This window comes from Thermobia domestica, chromosome 1 (genome assembly GCF_964235325.1).
Source record: "Thermobia domestica chromosome 1, izTheDome1.hap1.1, whole genome shotgun sequence".
Classification (NCBI taxonomy): Eukaryota; Metazoa; Arthropoda; class Insecta; order Zygentoma; family Lepismatidae; genus Thermobia; species Thermobia domestica.
In genome coordinates this window covers 324,119,726-324,144,951 of record NC_137454.1, presented here as the reverse complement: position 1 = coordinate 324,144,951, position 25,226 = coordinate 324,119,726, and the positions used below count along the sequence as shown (strand labels likewise).

The 25,226-nt window shown below is 34.8% G+C and overlaps 1 protein-coding gene across 3 annotated transcripts in view; it reads right to left on the bottom strand.

Moving 5' to 3' along the window:
- Positions 1-25,226, bottom strand: part of PolZ1 (DNA polymerase zeta catalytic subunit) — a 144,821-nt gene that overhangs the window by 26,999 nt on the left and 92,596 nt on the right. For 2 of the 3 annotated variants that reach the window (XM_081728977.1, XM_081728969.1), the window contains 7 exons: positions 19,217-19,423; positions 18,416-18,534; positions 17,351-17,492; positions 13,347-13,477; positions 11,842-11,955; positions 3,898-4,066; positions 1,183-1,326 (listed from right to left, as the gene is read on the bottom strand). In XM_081728977.1, the coding sequence (XP_081585103.1) occupies positions 1,183-1,326; positions 3,898-4,066; positions 11,842-11,955; positions 13,347-13,477; positions 17,351-17,492; positions 18,416-18,534; positions 19,217-19,423 (1,026 nt within the window). Of the gene's footprint in view, positions 1-1,182; positions 1,327-3,897; positions 4,067-11,841; positions 11,956-13,346; positions 13,478-17,350; positions 17,493-18,415; positions 18,535-19,216; positions 19,424-25,226 lie in introns of those variants that run through there. The other variant, XM_081728985.1, reaches the window with a different exon arrangement.

Below are 25,226 nucleotides of genomic sequence, written 5' to 3'. Positions count from 1 at the left end.
TGCTAGTCAGAATCCTTGAGTTTATAAGGATTAAGAATATCTAAATATTTTCGCTTAGATGTTTATGTAACTCGTAATGTTTTAAGTTTGTATATTAGCGTTACTTACAGACTGAGATGTATTTGCTTATAAATAAGAATGTAACAAGAAGTGCATTATTTTCAATCACATCTGCCAGGACTCAATGTAATTCAACATTAACCCAAATGATTTTTTAAAACATTATTAGAATTATTCCTCCTTAATGTTTAGTCATATCAACAAACAAAATCTGGATGTGGACTTTCATCTCTACTGTTCAACGTCTATATAGTGTGAAAGAATTCTTTGATAAAAACGAGAAAGGTGTAAAAGTAAATGGACAGGTTTTCAGCACAATAAGGTTTGCTGATGACATACTACTGATAGCGGAGGGCGAAGAAGACTTCCAAGAAGCACTTTCAAACTTGAACGACAAACTGGAAAAAACATGCAAAATGAAGATAAATAAGAATAAAATCAAAGCGATGAAGTGCACAAGAGCAGGAGAGGAAGAGGCAAACGTATGGCTAGATGAAGAGAAAATCGAAGACGTTAAGAGGTTTCTCCTATTTAGGAACTCTAATATCCTCGGACGGAGGAAGTGAAAAAGACAAGTTCCAGAATAGTGCAGGCTAAACAAGCATTCAATAGGAAAAGAGGGCTGCTAACATCCAGAAATGTGTCGCTGGATGTTTGAAACAGATTTGTGGAGCGGTATGGAGCGTGGCGCTTTACGGATCAGAGACGTGGACATTGAGAAAAACTGAAATACCAAAGCTGGAAGCATTTGAAATGTGGTGCTGCCGCTATCATGAACCGAAAGGAAAAGGAATGAAGACGTACTAAAGGAAGCTAATGAAGAACGACAGATCATGAAGATAATAAAAGAAAAGAAGAAACAGCATGATTGGCCATCTTATTCGACACTTCGATTGGATCATTGTGCTGAAAGAGGGAAAGGCAAAAGGAAAACCAGGAAGAGGAAGACCACGGATAGAATATCTAGACGCAGTTACGAAGAAGAGACCTTACCAAAAGTATACAATAGCTCTCCCACGGGAGAGAAAAGTTTTAAAATTTTCATACTGCCTACCAACCTATGGTTGAGGTGAACAAGAAGATTATCGAAAAGTCTAGATTGAAATAAAATATAATGTTTACCTCAATGCACGGCATTCTTCCAGAAAAATTGGCTGATGTGTAACCATACGTGACGTTGGCAATTAATTTTAATCCTAACTGCCTCGAATGAAGAACACGCTGTAAAGTCTTGTTATCTTTATATTCCTTCATCGCTTTCTTTACCTGAAAAAAACAAGACGCAATTAACATGTTGCACTAAAAAATAACATCTTAATTATACTTTATCAGAATATTCTAGATTCGTTTATTAATTTATTACTTGAAATGAAAGAACTTTGACGTCCTATAAACTAAGAGAGACAGATTAATATGATACCGAGAAAATCTAGGGATACGAAGTTATCCACACACCAAGTTCTGTAATCTAACCAAAAAAAATGAAAATGAAATGAAATTTTTGAGTTTTACGTCCCACGCTTATGCCGGCTAGGCTAAAGGAGACGGTGATGATGAGTAATGAATGAAATGGTGGAATGAAGAAAGTCGGAGGAAACGGGAGAACCCCGAGGAAACTCACGCACACGGTGTTTGTCCACCACAAAGTTCACTTGGCGGGAGCAGGGTTTGAACCCGAGACCCCATGCACCAGAGGTGAACGCTCTACCACTGAGCCACCGCGGCCCCTTGTAATCTAACCAAGTACCCTTCGCACCCGGGCCATCCTATTGTCCACCACCAATAAATCTTTCGATTTTTAATTTTTTAATATTTCATTCATTTCATAATAATTAAGTGAAAAATATGGAATTCCTACCAAAGTTTTTGTTTCTTTGAGAATAGCTCTTTTAGGAACTTAAATCCATATAACGTGTTTGATTAGACCACAATTATCGACAAAATTTCAACATACTGTTGCTAAGCTTAATATATATGATTCCAGTGTCCCTCCAAATAGTTCCGAAAAGCGCTCACCGGCTTTAAAAGTTACTTTACGATCCATTAAATAAGTCAGATATTTATCATGCTCAGTGTGAATCTAATTCTTCATATATAGGTCAAATCCAGAGCAATATTAACACCCGAATTAAGAAAACACATTAGACAATCAAAAAAAGTTATAAGAAGGAAATATGTCGGGATTGTCACTATACACATAATATAAAACAGGTTAATGTAATAGGGTCAGGGAAAAAAAGATTAAAGAATCACTCTTTATTCATAAATATAAACCGCCTTTAAATCTGGATTCTGGCAGCACTGATTATTTTAATTCTGGCAACAGTGACGTAGCATAGACACCACGCTTCTTTCAAATTCAATTTTTTTTCTTTCTTCCACTGTGCTCTGCTTGTTCTTTTACGTTACGCTCAATTTGGTGGTATGTATTTTAGTTCCCCTGCCATATTTCTCTTATCTCTTTTTATCCTTGTTACCTCACCACTGAAGACGGGAAGTAGCTTGTTCCGATACGTCTCAAGAATATTTAGTTTTCCCACGGAAGAATATAACTTTTTTTTTTGTTAATTTGTATAATCCTGACATGCGCCTACATAATCTTAGTTCATTTGATTGCTCACCAATATGAGGTCACCACTAAAAAGATTTCCTTCGCGCTTTTACTTAGGCGAAGGTGTCGCTCACATCATAATCTCTGTTTTTCAAAATACTAGTTTCAAAATTTTCGATATAAAGAAAATGGAAAGTCCTGTAAGCATTCCTTCGATAAAGAGGAACAAAATTATGTCTTGATCTGTCGTAATCACGGAAATAAATGCATTGTTTAAGTGTTAGATACAAGGATGCACAGAAACAAATGCAAAAATGCCGTATCATATTTATGTGCGTGTAACTTCTGAAACTTCCAGAACCTGAGTATTAAGCAAAGCAAAGCAAAAACACTGCTCGAGAAAATACATCTCCTCCAAAATCTGTCGCCCGAGCCATGCATCAATACAGCCCTGCCTAAAAACAGTGTTTGATATATGTTTCTGTAGAAATTGTGTATAAACTGAGTGACTATTCACTTATTACGTTAAAATTTTAGAATCTGCTTTTAGGCTCGTGCTAGGAGTGTCTTGTTGTCACCGGCTGAACTGTCAATGTCTGTCTTTAACACAACAAGCTCTAAGTTTTGTCTATGGAAGAAATATGAATTCATCGATGTTAATTTTTTGTTATTTTTCTCTACTACGACTCAACTAGAAGTTTGACCTGCCTTTGAAACTACCGTATTTATACGAATCTAATGCATCCCCATTTAATACTCATAATAGTAATAATAAAATTTTATTGGTGAATGTAGTGCGCATCAATGATGGGGCAAATTTATTCTTATTTATTTCATACAAAATGGATTTTACAACTATACAAAATGGATTTTACAACCAGTGTCACAAGAAGTTCTTTTCTATTTGGGCTCCATTTCGTGACTACCTAATTCAAACGCTTCATCCAATAATAGGCTAACAATAAAATTAACAAAGCCAAGAACTGCAACAATGCATTGTGATGTAAGATAGGATAAATTTGAACGAATAGTTACAGGTGAATTATGGATTCAAATTTTTCTCCAATTTAATGTGCTATCGTTTCTAATGCGCACCATAAATTTGGATACTACATCTGGATAAAACAGGTATGCGTCAGATTTGTGTAAATAGGGTATATAGTAAAAAAGAACAAATAGCCAGCACATCTTCGATATGTATATATTGTACTTCTCATTTGTTAGTGAAATTGTATCACTCCAAGTTAAAATTTTCCCCGAATTTATTGATTATTACAATAACTTACCATTAGTCTTGTCGCCAGAATTTCCTCAAGCATTCGGGGCAGAACTCCTTTCCTTATCTCTGGTTTGATAAATGCAACTCCGCAAGGTGATATATTCATGTTTTTAACTTGCTCAGCAACTGATCGAGGAACTTTAAGTTGTGTACAACCGAACTGAAATGGTCCAGCTCTGAAAATAAGATATAAAATACATAATATTCATATTCATCCCATGATACAGTACTGCCAGTTAAAACCAGTTAATTTTATCTGCCTCCATTTTCAATGTCAACAACATCACATGTTTCCGGATTACAATATCGCGCTCAATTAGACGCTTCGTTTGTTTTTTTTTTTTTTTAAGTTCTCTATCTATTGAAGTGCAGAGTTTAATTTTAATGCTAATAGTAAGTTTACTATTTTCGATTAGCTCAGTAAAAAGTAACGGATAATTTACTTCATACTGCTCAACATATATCTGTGTTGTTTAGTTATCACTGTTAATCTTACTCTATCTTCAACACATTTTATTCATGGATGTTTATTACTTTAACGGAACCATGTCAATGTCTGGGTTGGCAAAGGTCAGGCGGCGGGCTGTTGCTGGTGGTGTGTCAGGGCAAACTCCGTACTGCGTGAGGAGCGTAGAACGCAAGCGTGCAGCGAATTCGGCAGACGATGATAGTGTAAAATGGGAAACCTCTCTGACATTCAAAGAGGGCAAATTGTTGAGCCCGGTTATGTGGTGCGGGCGTGATGAAAGTGGCAAGTGTCGCGAAAGACAGTATCCACGCTGATGACGGTCTACAAAAGAAAGGCAAATCCATATCGGCGAACAGGAATAATCAGCAGAAGAAAATCCTCATTAACAGGTACCGCTGACCACTAAAAGTTGTTACTCAAAACCGTCGTGTGATTGCGGTGCAAGCTAGGTGGTGGAAACCTAAAAAATTATTTAAAAATAAAACTTGGTGGGGTTTATTGGGTAAAATTGGGTTTATTAAATTTTGTACGTTTATTTAGAGCCATATTGCAAGTAATCATGTTCTTTTGTACACATGAGATTACGGCTTTTTTTTTTTTTTTTTTTTTTTTTTTTTTTAAGGCCGCGGTGGTTAACTTTTGGTGCGGATTCTTGGTTCGATCCCAGCTCCCGCCAAGTGGGCTTCATGGTATGGGTTCTCTACATGTGCATGGGTTTTCTCAGAGTTCTCCCGTTTCCTCTCTTTCGACATGCACCATTATCATCCATCTCACCATCACCGCCTCCTTTAGCCTCGGTGGTTAATAGTGAGATATTGAACTAAACTTAGAAATAATAAAAAGAGAAAAATTCACCCAAGGGAAACCATGAAGTCCCATCCGCGTTTCGTAGGACACACTTTGCACCACTGATATTTGCTTATATTTGGATTCCTAGAAAGAAGGAAGAAGATAATTTTCTAGAATAACAAAGAGGCGAGTAATTGTATATAATATAGAATAGGAATACACTCTCCTATTACGTTTAGAATTCAAATGCCTGACCCAGCCGTCGTGATTGAGGATTCCTTCAGTTTCCCTCAAAACATACCGAACTAATACTCGGTTAGAACAACCTCAAGTTCAGGAGCCAGAGATAATAATAATAATAATAATAAAAAAAAATACAAGGATTTTTTTTAAATAAGCATTTTTTTTGAATAATTGAAATGTTGTAAATAGAAATGTTTTATCATTACTATTGATGTTATTCTCATTTCCACTTGCCATTTACTTTCTTACAATAGATTTTACGATTAATAGGCCTTTGCAACATACGATAATTGTACTATACGTCATATGCTCCAACAGATATGCAACTAGAATTTGGGATATTCACGATCTGATTGCCGTTAATATTGAGAAGATAAAGGTATACCTTATCTTTAGTCATTTCCCTTTTATAAGTGAAGCACTATCGATCTGTAATTAACTGACACATGAAGAAAGACATTTTATTGTTTGTACTAATACCCGAGTATGTACTACAAAACAAAAGTAATAAGAGAATGTAGTCGCAATGCTTTTTTTATTGCAGACTATCTGAAATGCCTGTTCTTTACACGAAGAAAATTAGGTTCACGGAAAATACTGAAACTTCCTTTCCCCTCTCAGGATACGCATATCAAAGAAAATGTAATAATATAAACTCCATCTATTTTTTAAAAAATAAAGTTTGAACCCTTTTTTTCGCTTAGGATAAAACCTTTAAGGAAAATTAAATGATAAAATCCAGCTTACAGTAGGTACTATGTTCAAAAATTTATTTCAAACTGTTAAACAGTTTCTCCGTGATGCGATCACAACAGGCATCGCTTTCAATGTGAAGAAAGAAGTTATAAAAAATCTCTCCTCCCCTTAAAACGAAAATTTTCAAAAACGATGGAGCACTTGTCTACTTATTTTTAATGAGTTTATACACACCAAATATCATCTTCCTATCTTGGCGGGCTCGTGACATATTGCATTTTTTTAAACATAAATTTGAACCCCCTCTATCTCTTGCCACGATTCGCCATTGAATCAAAATAGTATGAACCAGCTCAAGGCAGGTACTATATTAAAAAATTCACTCCGAACTGTTCAACTGTACCCTCTGATGTGACCACAATTAACATGAAACATTGCTTTCAATGAAAAGAAAAAAAGTAGAGAATGCCGCCTTTTCCTCCTTGAAACAAAAATTTTCAAAAACGCTGGGTCTCGGGTACACTTGTTTCTAATGAGTAGAGAGAGAATTTTTTGGTGACACGCGAAAACGCGAAATGTATCAATTTTGTGCGAAAAAGTTGTGTACCTAAAATATATACTTTTTCACCATTTGTTAGGCCATATAACGCTCGCGATTAAACGCGAAATTCTGTCGAATTTGCGAAATTTGCAACAAGTCCCGATATTCCACGAAATTTACTCAAAAGTGACAATTTTTCAACGCAATGTGATGAAAATTCTCATTTTTGAGAAAACAGACCACTATGAATTTTTGAAATTTTACATGCGAGCTCCAAACGGTATCTACGAGTGAGTGGATAGTGTGGAAAGAGCGTTGCGTGGTATGTTAAATCAGCATTCAGAAATCGCTGGGAAGTATCTCCAACTAATGTCCACTCCTGTCCAAAATTATTGTCGCATGTCTAAAAATATGTTGTTGTAAGAATATAATTTGATACCGAATTTGCCCCGTATTTTTTACATTTTTAGTATGTGTATAATCTGCAAAGAAATGTACTTGGCAAATTTCACGTCAAAAGAGCAGTAAATAAGAACAATAAAACTGAAATAAAACTTTCTTGTCTATTTAGCAACATTTTGTTTCACTCATATTAATTTTCGTATTTATAATTCTTTCCCTATGAAATTTACCACAAATATTCATTTCCCGATTATACACATAGTATCAGTATTAGAAGTATCCTACAAAAGCATTATCAAATTATGTCTTACAAGAAGACAGTTATAGATATGCGACAATCATTTTGGACATGAGTGTACATATCATTTTCGAATGTTGATGTGGAGAGGGCTCTCTCTTCTTACAATGACATACTTACCGACAAAAGAACAAATTTAACACCAGAAAATATTAAAACAATGCTTAAGTGTTATTTGCATAAGTAAACTGTGAACACTAAGGTTATTTTTTCTATTAATGTTCTCTCTGTGTGTGCTTTTCCTTTTAATGATACTTTTATTCAGTGAGGATCCTTAGCGTTATTTTTTAAAAACTCAAATATTGTTTGATATAGTCATGCCTAAACTTATATCATGGTGATTCATGAGTGGAAATTAAGGTGAAATAAAAGGTAACTAATTGTAATTGCCACGGAAAATAGTGTTCTTACATTGAATTTTTATTCACGATTTTATCCCGCTTTAAGCGTATTTTTATAACGAAACTGCGAATATTTTATTTACCACAAAATCGTGTCTCTACTAATGAGTTTATACACCAAGTTTTATTTCTCTAACTTAACAACATCGTGAGATAGTCAATTCTTCGCATAGTTTTTGGCCCTCCGCTGCCCCCAATCTTAGAATAACACGATAAAAACCCAGTTCGACGTATGTGATAACTACATCCAAAAATTCATTTCAAACGGTTCAGTCGTTTTCTCGCGATGCGATCAGAAACAAGATCCTTTTCATTTTCATATAATAGATTATATCTGAAGACTCGCTGTAGAAAACAATATTAAGTGCCACCTTGAAATTGTTTCACTATTTCATTTTTTAAATACGTTTATGCCTTAGTTAGATTTTCATACACAGCTTCACTTCGTTACATGCTAGTTGTATTTCTGAGCAATAGTATTTTCTATTTTGTGATGCTTGGGCACAATTTACTATCTTTTGTCTCTACTTTTACAGTAACTATTGTTTTTGACACTTACACGGTTTTCTACAGCGAGTTTTCAATTGAACACTATTACAGCGAATTTGATCGAGCGCAAACAAATTTCGTTATGCATGATTTCCAAACTTTTATTTTATTTATTTACTTATTTTTTTTAATGGCATTCTGTTCTAGTGATATCTCTTGATAAATACATATTTTAAGCAATTCTGAAACTAGGCGTATACTAAGAAACACGATTCGTAAGGTTTATTACTTCAACCCAAATCTTAATTTTTGACGGGAAAATTTCAACAACCCTGAGTGCAAGTGACGGAAGAACTCAAGTAGCACCTTCCATAGCCTGTGTCGACAGTTACTCTCTCTCTCCTGCAAATAAACATGGATGGACATATGGTAAGAATTGCACGGGCCAAACAGCTGATTAGGGACCATCACGCTTTAGCACAACGCCAAAGGTGCCGCGAACATGCAACACGAGCCGCTGATGATCGGAAACATATGATATGAACGGATGAGTTATCGTTCATCTTGTTTCATACTACGGACAATGTTTGTGGCAGATGCCCAAAGAAGTGTGTGGTCCTCAGTGTTTTCTCCCAACCGTGAAACGGATTCTGTAATGTCGTGGGCCGCAATACTAGTTTTCAGGCGTCGTAAGCTGATGCTTACCGGTCGCATCACTGCCCGTGATTACGCTGCCATGTTCCAGGATGTTATTGCACCCGATCACACAACTGGAACTGTTGCGGCGTGGTTTGAGGAGCATCGAGATAACATTGAGCATCTCCTCTCCCCTACTCAATACAGGACCTGAACATAACTGAATATCTGTGGTTCGGTTTGGAGACACGAATCCGGCGCGTATTTCATTCTCCATCCTCTCTCACGGAATTAAATGATACACTGCACGAAAAATGGTGTAATATTCCACCTGCTACAATTCATGACTTCTATGCCTCCTTTCTACTTGGGATCAGAGCTGTTTATAAGGCCGAAACGTGGTCCAACGTTATATTAATCTGGTAAGTTGCACATTTTTAGGCATTTCCATTAAGCTGAAAAGAATTTGTATCTTCTTTGGGTGACGAAACATACGTACAGCCGATAGACATGAAACAGTCAATCACTAAGACATGTAACGTTGCTGCCATATTTGCATTCGGTTGGAATACAAGAGAAAACGGTATTGTCCAGTTTAAATCACAGTTTCTACAATAAACTTGGACAAAGGATGGTGAAGTTATACAACGATTGCGTAACGTCTCCGACGTCATTTTTTTAAAAGCAGGTAACAACCTATCTTCACTGTTATTCTTGCAAAAGCTAAGTTCTGTATTTTTGTTATTTTTTAAACAAGAAGTTAACACAAATTTCACTACAGTAAATGGTTTCTCAGCATTTTACACTGTATTTTATATACAAATTACCTATGAAATATGATAATTACTTTTGCCGATGATTGTACAATAAATTGTTGTCAAGGAAAAATTAATATTTTCCTCGCCTGAAAAAACCACAGCACACAGACATATGAAAGAAATTAATGACCACAAATATATACAGGGTGGCCCAAAAGTAGGTATACGCCCCTGCATTGATCAAGTATAACATTCTAGTTTATGGGTTTGTTTGCTTCGGTTGTTCCGAGCTTAAGATATAAGTAAAAACACATTAAGAAAAAAAAAAAAAACTAAGTCTACTTGATGGATAACAATAAGAAATGATATAAAATGCAATGAGCTTATCAGTATGGTACTGTATACCTAATTTTGGGCCACCCTGTATATAAAATATCTTCAAGTTTCATAAGTTTTGCACATTGGCATATTATGTCCATCGTTTGTAATGTGTAGTATAACACATCACTCAATACGTTCAAAGGATGACTTATAGCTGTCGCCACTATTCACAAATCAATATGATATTTAGGAAGTACTAACTTTCAAATTATACGTGTCACAATTTCGTAACAATCTGACGTTTAGTTCACAAGTTACAGAGTTTTGATAACAAAACCTAAGTTTCAAAACAATGGAAAAAAAAAATCTGAATTTCTTGTACTAATAAAGCATTACTTTATAATGGGGAAAAATACTATTCAAGCAAAGCAATGGCTTGACAAATGTTATTCGACTCTGCTCCATCCAAACAAATGGCGGAAAAGTGGTTTTGCTGAATTAAAACACGGCCGTACAAACACCGAAGATGCTGAACGCTCTGGTCGCCCAATTTCGGCAACTGTTTCAGAAAACATAGAAGTTCACAAAATAGTTTTGGCCGATTTTAAAGTGAAATTGCGTGAGATAACTGACATCTTAAAGGTATCACAAGACAGTGTGTTCACCATTTTACATGAATATTTGTCCATGAGAAATCTGTTTGAAGTGGGTACAACGCTTGCTTACAGTCGACCAAAAACAGCAACGCGTCGACGATTCAGAGCGCTGTTTGGAGCGGTTTCAGCGCAATAAAAAGGACTTTTTCATGCGGTATGTGACAATGGATAAAACATGGACGATCGATCAGTACACGCCAGACTCAAGTCGACAGTTAGCTGAGCCGGACACCAACCGGTGGAAGCAGCCCAAAGCGACTAAAAACGCAAATGTCAGTTGGTAAGGTTTTGACTTCCGTATTTTGGGATGCGCATGGTATATTTTATTCATAGATCATCTTGAGAAAGGAAGAATCATCAATAGCGAATATTATATGGCGTTATTGGCGCGTTTGAATGAAGAAATTAAGGGAAAAAAGAAAAAAAAAAAAGACTCCAAAACGAAGAAGACAAAAAGTACTCTTTCACCAAGGCAATGCATTGTGTCACAAGTCGATCGCAAAAAGGACAAAACTGCACTTTGAACTGCTTCCCCATCCACTGTACTCTCCGGATCTGGATCCCTGCGACTACTACCTGTTTGTAGACCTAAAAGAAATGGTCCAGGGGAAGAGATTTGGCTCCAATAAAGTAGTGATTGCCGAAACTGAAGTCTATTTTGAAGCCAAAGATAAATCGTTCTACAAAGCATCAAAATGTTAGAGAATCGTTGGAATGAATGTATCACTCTTGAAAGAAACTCTGTTGATGAATGAAGTCGGATTTTGCCTAAAAGTTGTTATGTTATTAGTCATCCTACGAACTTATTGAGTGATGTGTTATGTCGTGTCCCAAGCAACTGAACTCAGTCTATTTTTAAGCACCGAATGTGATTTGAGGTAGTGGTACTTTGTGCAGCGCTGCGTTTTGTGTTGACCTGGCAGCCACAAAGGTGAAGGAGTGTAATAATCTAATTTGAGAGCTTTTGTTTTACCAGCTAAAAAACACTCATTGTGAGAAAAGAGGTAGCAGTTGATCACAACATAGCAACCAAATGGTTCAAGAAATTTTGCTCGGGTTGTAAGAGTCTCGTCGATCAGCCAAGATCAAGCAGGTAGAAAATCATGCGATTCTGAGACTGGGGCCAGCCATAGAAGAAAACTCGAAGACTAGCTTTCAAAGGTTATCAGGTGAGCTCAAATATCCATTACGTAAAAGATACGACTTGTCTAAGCGTAGAAATTTTATACAATTTATATTCAAATCTACTTACTTGCCAAGATGTTCTACCCTTCCTAAACAGGTAGAAAAGCAGTAGTTGTATGCTATTATTATGGACGGGTATAAACTTTGAAAATCCAATACAATCACAGGATCTGTATAAAATCTGAAATCAAAAGAAACAATCACAATTTACAACTACCCATAAAAAATTGTTAAATACAAGTACGTACACCTTAATAATAGTACAAAGCATCTCATTGAATCATGTCGGAATAGATCATGGATTATTCAGAGTGTTGGAATGACACTTTGACTTGAAATACTTCCTAGTATATTTGTCACATCTATTATACAAAACATATTCGTAACAGCATTAATCAAAACTATTTCATTGTCACCTACTTACTACTTGCATTATCTTGTGATTGGAAACACATATGTAATAACGAAGTGCCTTCAGGAAGAATAGGAAAAATACAGAAATATTTATCTTCCCATCCCGACCCATCTGTTTGTAATTGGTAAAAGATCTGAATTTATAGATAGATATTGAGGTGTTGAACTCATTAGTCCACACCAGTTAGTATATAGAAATAAATGTAAGTCAGTCAGTTGATCTGTTAGCTTTATCCAAAATTTGGTATTTCCACAGGAATGATTTATGATGAATTCAGTGAAATAAGTAAACAGTTACATGACAAAGTCAGATCAACGTATAGTTCGTAAGATGTTTAAATTAGTAAATTATTATGGAACATTATTCGTTACCAATCCTCTAATTTATACATATTTCCACAATTCAGCATATTTTAAATAATAATTTCCCTTACCCTTCAAAGCTTAGGTCAATTACTACAATTGTGATTACGTATTAGGAATCGTATTTGTGTAGGACCCGAATCGTATATCCAGTCCATTTATGTCCTTTTGCATGTAACTTCGGTATGCATAACCAATTCAACTACGGTTTTCGGTAGCTGCTAGATAAAAGCTATTTATACGTCACATAAAATTGTATTTATAACCCACTACAATTAGACGCAAACAAGTTACTGATCTTTCAAATTTTCATCACATATGCGCCAGTGATCAGAGATAAAAGTACCAGAGAAACCAATTACAATGAGGGGTAAAAATGAGCAAAATTAATTAAAGATTCACTAATGAATAAAATAAAACTTACATACAAATTGCTGCTTGCACTTGAAAAAGTGACACTTACTATGCAAGGAGTGTTATTTTGATCGTTGGTGAAACCTTTTAATGTTGTTTCTCTAAAGAGTATTGTTCAAATTATTTTTCGTTTGTATTGTAAATTTAAATTGGTTAATTCATTACAAATAACCAAAAATATGCATGGACTTGGTACACTTTTCCTGGGAAGCATTCAATTTCTACCATAATAATTAGTAATTAAGAATATAAAATATCCAAAATATGAGAAAATTAAAATGTTCTTTCTATACTAGTAACTCTTACTGAATAAGGCGTTTTAAGCAACGCACCTAGTTGTTAGTTTTCCAACAAAAAATATTTTAAGTCAGTATAGCATACCTTGATTCAGGCTCCATTATTAACGGCAGACTTCCAGGAGCTCTCATCCTTGCACGTTGCTGAACACTTGGAGATACAGGAATGTAGTTCAGAGGCTTAGCCAAGCGAAGCATCATGGACTCAACTCGAAACTGTAACCAAAACGAACAAATTTAAGAATTCATAATAACAGCAAACTATTACTTCTTTTCAACATGATACTAATAAAGTGTAAATAAACTTCAAATCAGCAATTCACAATTTGTTTGTGTGACTGGAATGGAACAAATATATGGACTGTTTCAAATCAACAGGGAATACAACGCTGTCATATACAAAAAATGTATAACATTAGGAAGAAAGAAAGAAAGAAAAGGAGACAAGAATTTTAGTAATGATCAAAAAATGAATCAAAAGATTGCGATCTTGGTCAATAATTAGTTTTTTGACCAGGGGCCACAAAATTTTTGAAGACCCTAAATCGAGTATTCGTATTTTCTAAGGAATAAGCACATCATACTGAGTTAAGTGATAGTTTGGGTTTGGCTACACTATATGTAGTTTCCAGACATACGGCGCGAAAGAAATTTTTGCCTGAAATATAGTGGATCTTGGACCAGGGCCTACAAAATATTTTTGAACGGCCTCTAAGTTTTCGTATTTTCTACGAAATAAGCACATCATACTGAGTTAAGTGATAGTTTGGGTTTAGCTATACTATAGGTAGCTCTCAAGATATAAGGCGTACAAGACAATTTTTGATTGAAATATATTGGATCTTTTGATCCAAAAAGTGCATTCTCTTTCTCGTTTGAACCCTCTCTTGCAAATGTATGTACCAATACATTCTATCTATGGACGCAGTATAATGTACATAATTATATTATTATTATATTAAAAATGCTTCTCAAAATGCAACTAACTTCTATCGAACTTTTTTAGTCAACTATTTATGCAATGAGACTAGGAATCAATTAATTAACCAATAACAGCGTTCAACACAGGATTTGTAACGGACACAACAGCAACTGTTGAATAATTTTAGGTCGCTGGACACGAAAATGATAATGGCAAACTTCTTGATTCCAAGTTACAGAGGAATTATGGGGAAAATTTCGAGAATAAAGGGGAATTAACATATTTTTGCCATCTCCAGGATGGAACTCCCAAGATGTACACAAATCTATATATTTTTCACAGCAAGTATACTAAGACCTTCATATTTATATTTATTCACGGAGTTCATGCCACTTGGAAATTTTACGGAAATAGGATGGAAAAAAAAAAAGGAGAGAGAGAGAGAAGTTCTTCTGAATCAACTCCTGAAAAATTCTTAACAGAAACAAATGTATCTTCGTTTTATTTATGAATGGCATAGCCGTGACAGAACGGTAAAACAATAATAGAAGTAAAATAAATAAATAAATAAAATACATAAAGAAGTAAAATAAATTTGCCTCGTCGATCGATCTGATACCTAGAAAAATAACGTATTATATTCCGTTTGTTAATCCGAACAAAATAATTCTTCGTCACAGCTTTAGAAACACTTTTCTCGCCCTTCTACTCTACTTGTGTAAATTTTTCCTTTGCTGAATAAACTTTGTGGCATAATTTACAGTACGAATGTCCTAGTATACGTGGCTATACGAAACGTAAAGATTTTTGAACATTTTGTGAGTTCCCGTATGGAAATCCCAAAAACATACGTTTCAACATTGCTTTAGAAACACTTTATTATTATTATTATTATTATTATTATTATTATTATTATTATTATTATTATTATTATTATTATTATTATTTCCCTTGGAATGAAGTGGGATAAACGTTTCGGACAAGAACAAACCGAAGACCCTAGTATACGTAGCTATGAAAAAATGTGACGAATTTGTGGACGTCTTGGGAGTTCCGTCATGAAAATCGGAAAATACATTAATTTCTTTTTGTTCTCGAATTTTTCACTTTTTTCTCTGTAGTTTCAAAACAAGAACAAATCTCGTCTTTCCACTGCCATTTCCGTGTGCAGCATCTTAAAATTATCCAAAAGTGGTTGTTTATATGTATCAATTACAAAAACTTGCTAAAATTTGTAGAACAGCGTAATCAAAGGGACAAAATGCAATACAATATTACGTTCTTTCTCGTTCACATAATATATTTAGAAAAGAAGGTCCATTTTCGATATTCATTCTACTCATTTTCTAATATATTGAATAATCAGCAGATTTACAGAAAAGGTAAGTAAATGAATGTCTTTACGTTGTTAAATATTAGCGAAGGAGATAAATGGTCTATACGAAAATACATGTAACAAAATTTATCAAAACTAATTGTTCATAATTAAGAAATTTCCAGAAATTCCAGCTTTTCATTCTGCTTTTAACTTCTGTTTTGATTTTTTCTTCTTCGTCACATTAAGTATCAAAACTAGAATAAATGACTTTTGAATTTATCAGTCCAATTATACAAAACCAACTGAGATACAAAAAAACAAGAACATACTTCAATACATATTTTTTAAAAGAAGAATGTATTATCAGAGGTGATTTTACGAACTAAAGAGTTAAATACAAAGTATTGACAATATTGCTATAATTCTTAAATGTCATTAATGGTAGAGTAAATACTAGTCACATAGCTCTAATGTAATAACCCTCCATATCTACAACTTTCGGCAACACCCCTCTGAAAGGCACCTTCAGTACGTCAATCTTTGTCGACGTTTCGCAGTAATGCTTTCCGTGAAGAATACTATTTCCTATTGGCGAGGATGTCGCATCACACGGACTCATCCAGAAATACTGTGAATGTTCATGCACCTACCATCTCGACTTACACAGATCTTGCAGTGCGTTAGCTGTGTGACACCTCCATTGTCATGAGCAATGATGGGTTTCGTTGTCAGCAGTGCCGCTGCTTCTCCTGAATGAGAGACGATCATGTTGCAAGAAATTGCAATAGAAGGGTGCATCGACCCTCTGGTTTTGGAAGTGGAGATCCAGGCTGCTTCCACTCATGAGATTGCAGCTTCAAGCATGGTTTACAAAAGTGAATGAGCCCAATTTTCGTCCGTAGTGATGACTCATCCTAGGAAGTTTTCTCACCTTCCTTCTTGCAGCGGTGCAGCGAGGCCAATGCAACTGTATAGCGCTCCCATGTTTGTACAGCGGTGAACTGATGTGCACCGCGCTACAATTTTTGTGGAACCCAAGATTGTTATTCAAGATGTGGAGCACGGCTTTGAGGCATGCGCCTACCAGAAGGAAAGAAAAGAAGCTGAATAGTGTACTTACCAGTTTAGAGTCGTCCTGAATGAGGGCTATCCTCAACTGTATCCATGCCTTCGTGGAACACTTTCATTCATCGGATCACTCTCTAATACGATAATGCTTCGTTATCACGTACTCCACGCGGTCTATGAACACAGTCCTATGTATCCGACCACGTGCCACATCAATTTTGATCTACCCCATTTCTGTAAACATTTCCTTAGAGCGCTTGAAATCTCCGCCTCTACTTCACAATACTGGAATATTTGCCTGAATAAGACATAGCAATTCTCATTTGGCACATACTGTTCCGTTGTAAAATGAAATGAAATCTTTGAGTTTTACGTCCCACAATTATGCCGGTTAGACTAAAGGAGCAGGTGATGATGAGTAATGAATGAAATGGTGGAATGAAGAAAGTGGGAGGAAACGGGAGAACTCCGAGAAAACCCACGCACATGGTGTGTGTCCACCACAGTTCACTTTGCGGGGGCTGGGATCGAACCCGGGACCCCAAGCACCAGAGGTGAACGCTCTACCACTGAGCCACCGCGGCACCGCTGTTTCGTTGTCACCTACCGAATACCTATAGCTATCTGATTCGTTCTCTCGCATGACAGCAATGTTGTTCTACTTTTATCTAGCCAATGTACAAAATCATTTAAAATTTTGAAGACAGATACACTTTTATGAATAGCATGATTTTTTTTTACACATATTCATACATTTGACAATTTACACAATGACCCTTACCTGCGATCCGCGAGACAGCACTTCATAAAACTGAATACCGAAGAGTCGAGCCAATTCTGAGGTACGACCAATGAAGTCTAACTGATCAAGAAGCTTTGCAATACCCTTAACTCGTAGAAGGTAATGTTCAACTGTCCTCCATCTACAAATACAGAATAAACAAATATTTTTAAAAAGTACAATATGATAAAGAAATTTTGACTTTGTCACGATATTTACGAGGATATTTTCTGTACATTGTACGAACATCGACATTATCCTCAAAGTCTTTGGTGAGTTATCAATGACAAACGCTAAGGATCAGTAACAAATTATGTACATATCTTGCTTGATTTCCAAAACAGGTATTCATTAAAATATATATAGAAGTCACCAGAAGAAAGAAACCTTTAGGTTTAACACAAATGGCAAATGATGTGTACAAAGATTTATGGCACAGAACTGGTATGCTTTACTTTCTTTCAACATTTTCGGCATACATATCCAAGCATTTATCATAGTGTGATACCAAGTTTTCTGTAATACGTCATTACATTCTTCTGCCGCCAATATGACAGCATCTTTTCGGTCCATCAGGGATAGGAAAAATGCTTTCCGGAAAGGAGGAACCTTCTGCTGTAGCATGCAACATATTTACCTACGAATCCTCAATTTGACCCAAGAAGTAAGACGGTACACTAAAACATGAACATGAACATACCGAGTTGTGAGCTCCAACCATGTGCGGCAAAACTGAGAATTCTGCCAACTGTGATAAGGGATGCACGCACCATTTCTTGTTTATTATATAAATATGTAGTTTTCAGTGGTGTTTTCCTTTTCTTTTCACTTATTTTTCACGCAACTTACCCTTCTTTTGCTTCATCCTTGAATTTTCCTACTGTTATTGACGTTTGCGAATAAGCAGATGAAAATTACAACCTTAACATATATATACTTACTCCTATCTATGGTAACCAAAATATGTATGAACAGCCCTGTTCAAAAAACCAAGCCAATCACGTATTTCAAAAAGTCCTGCATTCTTTTTTCATACATTATTATAACAAAATATGGTTAACGTACCTATGTAAATTTGTTCTATGGTTCCACCAGAACGTCAGGGTTTTAAATGAATGAAGAGGCAGTCTTTGATGCAGAACATGGTAAAAAACATTTTCAAATGTGTAGCTCTGAAGAGACACCTACAGGAGAGAAAATATCTGTATCACCTTTTGAAGCAAGACAGGAAAAAATATAGCCTTCTAAGTAACACGTTAAGTTTCATTCCGTTCATTATTTATTTATGGAATTAATATTTTTAGATCGCATTAAAAAAAAAAAAAAAAAAACCTCAAAACATGAGCTCTCCGAAAGTATTCGATGTGCCAAATATTGTTTGCAGTTAGGAAAGAGATAATTTGTCACAACTTTTTTTTTTAAGCTTTCACTCGTTTATTCCCTTTTCTCCTACGAAAATACCCCACAAAATCCTAACCCTGTTTGTTTTATTTTATAACTGCAAATATTACTTAATTGTTTACGTAGATATTTATGCTCAACGTATTACATGCATTCCCTTATTGGGTTTTTTAAAAAGGCACTGTTTTATTACGATCATCAAAGCAACGAAAGAAACGAACAATAATAGTGCAAAATTCGGAAATATAGGATAGTATTTGGGACTGACACTATTTGGTACAATTTAATTTCTACCCCTCATGCTGATTATGGAACAAATTGAAGGTGAACGCAAAATGTAACTCATTTGCAAGGTACTTAGTCTTAATTACTACTACGAGAGATCAAAATTCTCCTCTTTTATTACATTAAACTGGAAGATTTTGTTCTTTTATTAACTATGAAGAAAATGAAATTCATTCCTACCTCATGGCGCATAAGACGCCAGACATTAAGTACTATGCGCCCAGCCAATTTTAACTCTGCTAAGAAATCTGCTGCACCATCTTGCTCAGCCGATTCAGGAAAATAGCTTTCGTTTCTAGCATTTGGTATTCGTGAAATAAGAGGACATAAGTTTTCATTTAGTTGATATGCTCTTTGCAGAAGATATCCCCATGAAAGCATCTCTACCTAAAAGAAAACCACATATCTTACTTTCTTCTGTTAAGATTTAATACATACAGTATGACTAATTATAATTTGGATTTTCATTAATTTGAAAAAAAAAATCCTTTTCGAGTGATCAATGACATCAACACGTTATTTAAAAGTATTCGAACAATTTGATCACACTGTGTTATAACTTTAAAAAAATTATTGTTAATAAAGACGATGAAGAGAAACTAAAAAAATAAGTGTTATGACTTATCTCTATGTTATTACAAGCCAGGTGAACTAAATTCAGAAGCTCCCGGCGTGCAAAAGCTGTGAAACATAGCTTCTGTTGTTGGCCTTCTTGCCACTAAATTTCGTTCAAGTCCAGTCAGTACTTACTAAGAAATAAAGTACCACACACACACATACATATAGAGTGAAATAATAAGCTCCCGTATACTTACGTCGGGAGCTAATAATGCAAATAACACAGTACGAACTGGAGAAAATGTTTGTTAGTGTCTAAAGTAGGTGTTCCCGTAAAACAAGGGTATTTTCAAAAGATCCATTCTTTTGTATAGTTTGAGAGCTACTGGAAAAAAAAAAAAAAAAAGTTTCTAACAAAACAAGTACCTACTAGCTGTAACTGAAATTAACTGTAACCCTAAATACAGTACAAGATTTCATGCCAATTAACTATCTATCTAATTGCTAATCCTATTACTTTCGACTTTGAAGATAATTTTTATACACTTTAAGCCTTTCACTTTTAAGTTGCATTTTTAAGTTCTTATTTTTGTTTTTATATTCTGCAATTTATTTTACCATGAATTCCGATCATTAGTTATAAAAAAATGACCAAAAATACAATAAAATTATTACTATTAGCTTACAAGAATCCAATCTTGGTATATCTCCAAGTATAACAGGAGAATACTTTCAGACGGAAATGTAAGGAACTGTTCTGCATTTAGAATGCTCTTTCAATCATCAAATTTAAAGTGAGGTTTCATAAGCAAATCAATGTTTTTACCCAAACACAAAAAGGAAGTAATTTTTTATGTAATGTAAAAAATGTAATGTAATTTTTATAGGAAAGAATAGCTTACTCGCATACAGACTTAGAAGAATAGAGTAAACTGAACACTATTTTCGCATATCATGCATCACATTATAATTTTATTTATTTAATAAAACCTATTAACTTCGCTGCTAACTTGAAGCAACATTATATTTATGCTGTTAATGATAAATGATGTAACTTGAACATACTAATTACCTACAAAGAGGTACGACATATTCTTTATTCTTTCCTCTTTTCCACCTATAGCGACTTCCGCAGATACAATCGCCGGTTCAGAGAAATATTCGGAACATACAATGTCTCAGCCCATCTAAGCAGCGAAAAAGGAAAATCCCCTGTTCCTTATCTAGAAACGTCCCAGAACATCCTTTACTATTATACGTTTCGAGATAAATGAGCACAATACTAATAGACAGAGAAGGAAAACTGTCCATTAAAGGTAACTTCAAAAAATGGTGGCATTGTTTATCGTTTTTATGTCTATTGTCAGAATATGTACCGACTGCAAGATTCGTATAACATTCAAGCCGTTCCTAAATGAATAATAGAGAGCTTTAGCTCTTTCGCTATTTAGAGGAGTTGAGACACTCGCAAACTTATCTGCACCTAACGTCACATATGAAAACAAAAAAGAAGTAAAGAATATACCGTAGCCTATCATAGATAAATAGTATGTTGAAATAACATTTATATTTCAGAAATAATTTTTAATATACGTACTTCTACACTAATAAATAAAATAATGTGTATGTGTGTTATAAGATTTTTGCATAGAAATGAGTCACCTAAAGCCACCATATTTTGTACATTATCTTCACCAGATCTAATCGCGTACGAAGCTATATTTCGATTTTCGACTCGAGTGAGAATTGGGGGGACAGTTTAAAATACGTATATGTACAGTGAACTATGCTCTATCTCAGACTAGTTGATAGGAAAACAGGAAAACTCCCCTACTCTTCCCCTCTTTCTCACCGCAAGAGCGGAAAGCAGGTGTACTACCCCTGACAGGGAAGGAAATGTTTGAGACATTCAGTATTGTTTAAAATCTAAATTTTCCACTTCACTACGTGCGCACTTTCTGTCGATGTGAGGGAGTTTGCTGTTCCTTTTAGCTACTCTTAACACACCCATCATTCACAATTTCCATTAATATCCTCCTCCAAAATCTATAGATAAATACATAACCAATTTTAAAACACTTTTTACTGACTCTTTACAAAGCAGTGGCGTCTATCGGGTGAAATGTCAGTGTGATAAAGTGTATATAGGTCAAACAAAAAGGAACATTTGTACTAGAATAATTGAGAACGTTCGTATCTCGGAATCCGCAACAGTTATCCTGTCTAGCAACACATCTTAGAGATTATAACCATCCTATCGTGGAATCATGTTTGATTGAAAAAGCAAAAACAGCAACGGAACGAAAAATTAAAGAATCATATTATATTCACAAAGAAAGGCCATCACTTAACCTGGATAGAGAAGAAATAAATATTATCTGGAGTAATCTTTTCACTACATACTTTCACCATTTGGAAAGCAAGAACAGAAAACAGTGAACAGCAGTGTACATTGTCGGTGGGTTTCCATTCCCGTGAGTTTTAATGTTTGACAGATTTTTTTTTTTTTTTTTTTTTTTTTTTTTGCGTATCCTAACCTTTTAACCATTTTTTAACCATCCTTCATTTTTTTTAAATCCTTTTTGAAGTCCACCACAGGCTGATGAAGGAAGTAGCATCTTCCGAAAGGGCTACCTGTTGCATGTAGAAGAAAATTCTGATACATATTTTTTGCGGTGAGTAATAGCCTTTCCGCTTTTGATCATTGAATATAATCACCACTCGCAATAGTGTGATATTGTTTATGTATTTTATAGGCCTAATAAATATTGATTTGGTCGTTTAAAAAAAAAAAAGAAAGTATAACAACGCTTGTTTATAAACCAAACTTATGCTGATTCTTTTATTTGATGTTAGAAAGGGGAGAGAGCTATGAGGAATCACTGACATATATTTCCACTGTAAAGAAACAAAAATAGTTGTATATTCGATTGGACATCGAATACGTGGAATATTGCTGTGAAGATTGTATGAATTTAGCGTTTGTGAAGACTGTAGTGTGTGAAAACAATGTAGTGCTTATATATATGCAGTATGGAGTGTATTAGTGGATGTATCTGTAATACATACAAAAATATATTTATTTATTTGTAACGTGTTTTTAGTGTTAAGAAAGATTCCAGAATGTCTTCCAGTTCCGTGATAAAACATAAACGCGGAAAAGCTTTGAGAAGTGGTGAGAGGCGCTGCGTTTTGATGTGTTGAATTCTTTGAGAGATCATCATTCTCATTTAAATGTAGAACAATAGGTCGACATAACTGCAATACAGACAGGGGTGGGACAAGCAACTGTATACAGAATCCGACGGGAGGCCAAATTTAATGAAAATAAACTGAAAAGTCCAAAAAAGACGCGCAAAAGCATTTCCCTGCTTGAAAAATACGATGATTTTCCGAAGTCGGTTATTCGATCGAAGGTATATCAGTTCTTTTTCCGAAATGAGTTCCCAACGTTAGATAAAATTCTGTCAGCAATAAACACCGATATTACCTTCCACTTTTCTCTCGTGCAACTTTGCACACAGACTATTAAAAGTTATGAAATTTAAATACGTGTTGCGCAACAGGAAAGGTTTCATAGTTGATAGGGATGATATTGTGATCTGGAGGAGAAAGTCTCTCTGCTTAATTAAAAAGTTTAGGGAGGAGGGTAATTACAGATTTATTACCTTGGCGAGACGTAGGTAAATGCTTGTCACATCGTGACAAAAGTAATGGTGGATGAAACTGTGAAGTCTAAGAAAGATGCCTTTCTCGTTGGACTTTCCACTGGACTTAAGAATCCTTCAGGTAAAGGCAAAATGTTAATTATTGTACATATGGGAAGTTGTCAAGACTTTGTTACCCAGGGTAAGTACATATTCGAACAAAAGTCCATAAAAACTATCACAAAGAAATTGATGACACAAAATTTGAAAGCTGGTTTCAAAACACTTCCACATCTGGAATCAAATTCTGTAATAGTAATGGACAATGCGCCTTATCAGAGCGTGAAGATAGACCGTATTCCCTCTATGTCTTGGAGGAAGGAGAGAATAAAAAATTGGTTGCAAAGTAAAAATATCGCGTATGACGATTCTTTTGTCATAATGGAATTAATTAACCTCATATCTTCTGCAGTGAAAAATAAAGTAACAAGTATAAAGTGGACGAAATGGCAGCTAATTCAGGAAGGGAAGTTCTAAGATTACCTCCGCACCATTGTACGCTTAATTCAACTGAACTTATTTGGAGTCAAGTGAAGGGACATGTGGCATGCAATAACAAAAGTTTCACATTGAGAGAGGTGAAAACACTGTTAGAAGAAGGAATAGAGATGATAACTCCTGAAAAGTGGAGAGACTGCGTCCAACATGTAATAGACAAGGAGGAAACGAAATATTGGGAACTTGATACGCTTGCTGACGGAATGGTCGAAAAATTCATCAACCTTGATGAAAGTGAAAAAAATATCGATAGTATGCACGTAGAGCCTCTAGATTCGACCGACTGAAAGGGTAAGTACTCAACATTATTTCTTTTGCATTGTCTTTTACACAACCCAATTAACTGATCTTGCTTTTTTTTTTTTTTTTTTTTTTTTTTTCAATATGCTATTTCAAATCTTGTACTTTTCGTTGGTCCTACGGTACCAATGTCTGTTTCATCAGTCATATAACTTGTTTCACTGTAATTACTCATGGCTACATTTCACGGAAAGCGGTACTGTTTCTGAATATTAACATTTGCATTTCCTATTCCTCCTCAGAGAAGCAAAAAAGGAATAAATATATATTAAAGAACATTGTTCTATTCAACTTAAATTATGTTATAGATCAGTGGTGTCCAATTATAATAAGCCTGAGGGCCATAACTGTCTTTACTAGTAAGGTGGAGGGCCGCAGCTAATAATAATAATAATAATAATAATAATAATAATAATAATAATAATAATAATAATAATAATAATAATAATAATAATAATAATAATAATAATAATAATAATAATAATAATAATTATTATTATTATTATTATTATTATTATTATTATTATTATTATTATATATTATTATTATTATTATTATTATTATTATTATTATTACACTACAAAAGAAAAATATAAAAAATATATTTGAAATTTAACATTCCTATTCAATGTGACTAATGAGGATGACTAGCAGCGTTTACAAGGGCTTTGGTATCTACATCCATTCCTCTTGTAAAAGATGTAACCCGCAGATGTAAGAGAGAAGAATCTCCAAGGCAGCTTCTGGAGCGATTCTTTGCAATTTTCATGGTGGAAAATGCACTTTCGCACAGATAAGTACTACCAAACAGTGACACTATTTTCCAACACAACACACAAAAGCTAGGGAAACGTTTGTTAGAAAGTAGTCTGAAAAATCTACTCCTTTCTTTGTTCTTGTCTCAAACAATGGGTCAGACTGAAAGTCACAAATTTCGAGCTGTAAGTTTGGAGCTTGTTCTTCGATGTTTATTGTCAATGCATTAGTAAATAATGCTATGCAGTTTTTTTAATTTGTCAAAATCTGAGAATCTCGCATTAAATCCATTCATGATACTCTCGATGTTTCTACAGAACTCAGAAAAATTAAACGCTTCCTTTTCAAAATCTAATGTCAGACGGTTGCAG